This window comes from Episyrphus balteatus, chromosome 2 (assembly GCF_945859705.1).
Source record: "Episyrphus balteatus chromosome 2, idEpiBalt1.1, whole genome shotgun sequence".
NCBI lineage: Eukaryota > Metazoa > Arthropoda > Insecta > Diptera > Syrphidae > Episyrphus > Episyrphus balteatus.
In genome coordinates this window covers 93,663,667-93,669,573 of record NC_079135.1, presented here as the reverse complement: position 1 = coordinate 93,669,573, position 5,907 = coordinate 93,663,667, and the positions used below count along the sequence as shown (strand labels likewise).

At 31.8% G+C, this 5,907-nt stretch overlaps 1 protein-coding gene across 1 annotated transcript; it reads right to left on the bottom strand.

Annotated features, from left to right (window-relative positions):
- Positions 1-3,274: 3,274 nt before the first annotated feature.
- Positions 3,275-5,097, bottom strand: LOC129909573 (uncharacterized). The gene is made up of 5 exons (XM_055986647.1): positions 5,026-5,097; positions 4,444-4,957; positions 4,213-4,307; positions 4,052-4,146; positions 3,275-3,985 (listed from the first exon to the last, which is right to left on the bottom strand). Exons 1-5 carry the CDS (start codon positions 5,080-5,082, stop codon positions 3,442-3,444), a joined length of 1,305 nt encoding a protein of 434 aa, XP_055842622.1. The 5' UTR covers positions 5,083-5,097; the 3' UTR covers positions 3,275-3,441.
- Positions 5,098-5,907: the final 810 nt, after the last annotated feature.

Below are 5,907 nucleotides of genomic sequence, written 5' to 3'. Positions count from 1 at the left end.
ACAAAGACGTTTCAACTTCAATTTATTTTTACCCTCAGTGTATTTGTTTAAGTGTAGATATGTGTATACATTTTAAATATGGTGGTATTTGTTGTTATAACAATGATGATGATAATAATAAGCCAAATAATGTTTAGGAAATTTTCGAAAACAAAAACAAATGCAAACTTAACTTAAATTGTGAAATAAAAACATTTACGTAGATATTTACATATCTATGTATCTATCCGCGCATTTAAGTAATAATAGGTACAAAACATATGTTTTAAATATATGTAGATGTTGAAAAAACAAAAGGAGATCAAACCAAACAAATTGTTCTATATTTAAAATTATTTTCGTTAAAAGTCAAATGAATTCATATTTTTTGAAACTACAAACACATTTTTTTAAATATCTTTATTACTTCACTACTAGTTACACAAAGCATTTTAAGAAGAAAACAATATACACTTAGTACTTTGCTGACATACCTACAAGTTTTTTTTTAAGCTATTGGATGATAGACTAGGAAAAATTAGACAAAAGGTATACTTAAGTCAATTAAAATTAAATTATCAATGTCAAAATAAGATAAATAGCGTCTTCTTTAAAATATGTCGTATGCCGAAAAAAAGCCCAGGGGCCTGTGAGAACGTTGGAATAGAAGTGATAATGCTCCTAACCTTATAACAGACTGCGCACGGAGAAAAATACCGCTTTTTTGAAGTGGTCTTTTTCTCCGAGCATGAAAAATCTTTTTTTTGCGTCTGTGAGTCCATCTGTACACATTTCCACAGCCTGAACGGGTAGACGCATTTCAACAGATGATTTTTATAAAATTCTGAAATTTGATTTTTTTTTGTTTTTTTTTATACAGTCGCTTATAAAGTGTACCTCCCATACAAATTTTTCAAATTATAGCAAATTACTCGAAAACGGCTCTAAGGATTTTTTCATTTTTTTCATTTAACAAAATTTTGCCATAAATGTCGATTCTTCCCCAACATCAACAAAATTTCTTTAAAAATATAAAGAGGCAGCTCTTAAAATCTACAAGTAAACTAACATAAAAGTGCTTTGAACTGCTAGAGCAAGTACAAGTACTAGCGACCCAGTCGTGCATTTTATTGGATTTGAAAAACAATTTTTTTTTTTGGAAAAATCAATTTATTTCTAAACGGGACATGGAATATTATTCAAATTCTGTTATAAGGTATCGATTCTTAGCTACAATTTTTTTCATTTTATGTTTACTTTTCTTAAAAACAGGTCATTTTGTTTTCGAATGAATAATTTTTTTGTTTGTTTTTGTCTTAAAACTAGAAAAGCAACTGCGTATGTTATGCCATTTTTTATTTTTTCCCTGAAAACGGATCTTACTTATTTTGATTAAAAACAAATACATGGACTATGGCAAATAAGTTTTTACTTTTGAAATAAATAAATATTTTTTGAACCGTTAAAAAGTAGGGGAGAGTGGGGCTAAATGTAACAGGGGTAAGAATTAACAGCTAAAAAAAGCGATGTTCCTTTCAATATTAAGAAACGCGTAAAGGAGAAAAATGCTCAATTTTTGCATATCTACCTGCACATTTTCTTCAGATGAAGATTAGACGACAGGGTGAGAAGTTACACTAGTGGTGCCCAAAAAATGCATGTTTGTAACTTTTTTTTTTAATTTTATTTTTGGTCTACCTCTTTACCCGAAAAAGATAGAGTGCTAAGTGTTTTTTTGTTATATGCAACTGTGTTTTGGCTCAAATTGCGTGTATATGTTATGTCTATATCAGTTTCGCTTTTTTTTAAATTGATTTTGTTTGAAAAATTTCATGCTGGGGCTAGTTGTAACATTTTTGCGGGGCAAGTTGTACCATGTAAAAACCTACCTATACTGAAAAATTGTTTACCTAATATAATTAACAACCCTGGATATGAATGCTTGTAATTGAATTTGTATTTATTTTGAAATTGGAAACACTTTTTGAAATACAACTTGAATTCATAAAGCTTATAAAACAATTTATGAATTCAAATAACTTTAATTTAAGACTACTGTCAAATTTTCTCTGGAAATCTTGGATTTGCTCCACTTTTTTTTTTAATTTGCACCAAAATTTCATGACTGAGGTTTGTTTTTATTGTTATTAATTAAAAATAAATAAATACAAACAAATAAAGGTATTTTTCTCTTATTTTTAGTTCTTGGTACAACCTACCCCGGTATGTGTTACACTTTGCCCCGTATGTGGGGTAAGTTGAAACAACACGATTTTTTTTTTGGAAGCTTTATTTTTCAACATTACCGTTATGTTTTGCTAAATTTTTATGATGGATCTTGGAGCTAAAACATGAGTCTTTAATTTAAAAAAGGTCTGGTTGACCCACTTTCAAATTTGTAGGAGAACCATCGATTTTAGAAAAAAGTGTTACATTTGGCCCCACTCTCCCCTACATACCATTCTTGATTTCAGATTTTCTTGTAAACGACTAAACCGATTTCATTGAAAATTTTTTACGAAAGCGTTTTAGAAATTTTAATTTGAAAAGAAAAATTTTCAAAAATACGAATTTTGGATTTTTTAAAAAATATTAAATATTTCTTTTTTTTTTTTTGAAAAATGAATATTTTCAAAAGGGGTTACTAATTTTTTTTTTTTTTTTGAATGGCATACCAAATTTTCGAAAATTTCTACCTTCAAAAAATTATTTTTTTTTAAACGGATGATCCTACAATTTTCCAAATTTTTTTTTTTTTAATTCTTTGTTTTCGTACTTGAAAAAAAAAAACAACTTTCAATACTTTTTTTACATTGCCTTTCAAAATTAATGATACAAAAAACTAAAATTATTACTATTATTATTTTAAATTTATTTTAAAATTATTTTAATTTATTATTATTTTATTATCATAGAAAATTCTAAGCAACTTGAACCATAATAGAAAGTATGTGCGTGTGCGACCCAGTCGCGCATTTTATTTGTGTTAAAACCTGGCAAATCCAAAAGGATCGTTATGTGTAAGACCCATATGAATGCATGTAGTATGTATGTTCATCTGTGGCATCGTAACTTCTAAATTACAAAGTTCATTATCATAATATGGCAAATGAGAAATCGTTGGAAGTGTCTTGATAGCCCGTTGGTTACAAGCTATATGTCGTCGGATACCTCTAGTACTTATTAGAGCGCAATTTCGGAGGAGTCAAGTTTTAGATTTTGAACTTATTTTTGTTCGTAACGATATTGTATTTGAGATAAAAAATAACAACAACTTTTTTGTTTTAAATTTTTGTTTTTATTAATTCATTATAACTAAATATTTTCCTTAAAACTAAACACATCAACAACAACCATGATCAGAAAATAATAATTTAAGTATTCTTCAACAAATTTAGACACCCTCCATTCACATTAATTTCATTTTAAATATTTCTAATCTTAAATTTTTCTATCAACCTTCTACAAGCATGGAGCTTCATAAGCTAACGGCTGCTCCAGATACTCTGGAGCTTGTGAAATTTTCCCTGGAACATATCCACAACCTGTTAGAAGTGGTTTTGGCCCCACCGCCAATCCCAATGCAGGTGTAGCCTGTGCACTCAACCGCATAAATAATGGTTTCTTAATTAAAGCTGGCCCATAACCAATATCTGAGTATGACAAGTATGGAGCTGGAGCTGCTACTGCAGCAGCAGCTTCTTCTTCAGCCTCTTCTATAGCTTCGGCAAGAAGTTCAGCTTTAGTTGGTGCTGGGAATTTCTTCTTCACTTCAATTATTTGACCATTCAAACCGAATAACTTTTCTTCGGGAATATTTGACATGTAGATTCGACGAACATTCATATAATTTAATGGAGCGGCTACAGGTCCATAACTAAGCTTTGCTTCGGGTACGGCAAAACTTTTTCGCGCTGTCAATGCCATACTGATACTAAGTGGATCTGCTGGTACACCGGGAGGTCTTGCAACTGCCAAAGCTGCAGCTGGTGGGGCTGAAGGTGGTCTGAAAATACAAAATTCATGTTCAAGTAATTTGTATCAAAGCTTATAAATCGAAGACAAGACTTACAAAAAAGAATCAAAACATGTTGGAGCTCGTGGTGGTAGAGCTGGGGCTGTAGCTGGAGCACAACTACAACTGCATTTGCAGGGTGGGGCAGGGGGCTGTAAGAGAAAAGAAACAATTCGTAACTTAGTCTTACTTTTGTACTACAAAGACGTAAGACCTACGATTTTGGTTTTTTTTTTGTACGGTCTCACCAACTCATGTGCAACGTTTAAAATATAATTACCATTAGTGGTTGTGTTGTATGTGTTTTTCTGTGTGTGTGTATGTGTGTGGTTTCAATACAAAAATGATCGTAAAATAATTTAAATTCGTAATCCTAAAAGTATACTATAGTTTTTTGTTAGTTTTTACTGAGACAGGCTTTGAATATTGATGATGGCTTTAAGTGAAACATGAACTACAATATGAATAAGCTGGTAAAGCTGGTGTTGGTGGAGGCGCTGGAGCTGCTGGCAACAAAGCTAATGGAATTGCAGGCTTTGGAGCAGCAAAGAGCAATGACGGAGGCAAAGCAGGCTCTGGAAGTGGTGCTAAAGGTAATTCTGCAGGAGGTAATGGTGGAGGGGCTACAGCTAATGCAGCAAGTTGTTCGATTTTATCAAGCTTTGTTTGCATATGCCCGATGCACTTCTTTTTAACTTCGATGGCAGTGTTAAGGAGTTTTTTTGTTAAAAGTGTTTTGAGTGTACTAAGCCATTCAAACGTGTCACATACTTTGCACGATGGTTTTGGAGGTATTGCTGGCTCGACCACTTGTTTGCCACACCAACAGCTATCTCCGATTGGTGGAAATTTAGCTAAAGGAAGTCGTGGTACGACTTTTGGTACGGGACGAACAGCTGGTGGGGCAGCAGCACAGGAACAAAAATCCATTCCTTTGGAAGCACAAAGACATTGTGCAGAAGCCTGAAAGGAAATTTAGAAAATAAGTTGAAGATGGAAAGTCTTTAGATCTTTTTTTTTTTAAACCTTACATTGCTGACTAGAATAAGACACACCAAGGCTCCAAACAGTACAAACATTGGCTTCATTTTGACCTTGAAAAACTGCGTTGTAACTGAACCGAAATAAAAGTTAGAGAAATGCACAGACTCTCTCGGAAAGGTTAAACTGATCTTCTGATTGTCATTTAGAAGTGATCGTTGGTTTTTATATTAATCTATCGTTTTTCAATTTGATTCTAAAGATGTGACAATTTGCAGTTTTCCGTTAACGTGTGTCTGTGTATGTCGCAGTGATATAGTGAATCATTTGAATTCGAATTCAAGGTGAATATAGGTTGACCTTGTTCAGAGTCTCTTTTTTTTATCAAATGGTTCGTTATGAGTGGCAGGAAAACTTATCTGATTTTCTTCTTCTTTCTTTTTGCTTTAATTCTTATTCGTTTTCTTTTGAAATTCATTATTATTTTCTTTTCTTTTTATTAGTGTGGGAATTAATCGGAAGCTCATATGCATGGCTTTAGTTTTTTTTTTAGCAAACAATCGTGTGTCTTTTGAGTTTTGATAATCGCGCAGTTTTTTTTTTTTATTTCTTTTTAGTTATTGCATTTTGTCAGGTATTGTAAGCTTAATTCGGAAAATTGTTTCACATATATTTTACGCATTAAGCGTGGAGCTAAGATTATGTAGTGTGAGTTGAATTATTTCCGTAAACAATGTGAAAAGTGCGAAGCATTTCCGGTTTTTAAGAAAAACAAAACTTTGATTTTAGAAAATTTATATTTAAATGAAGATGTTGTATTCTTGATCAAATTTGATTTAATAGCTTACGTAGTGGGTTTGAATATAGACTTGTAAAGCAATATATTTAGTCCTCTAAAGAATTTTTTAATGGTTTAGGGACATTTTGGGCTA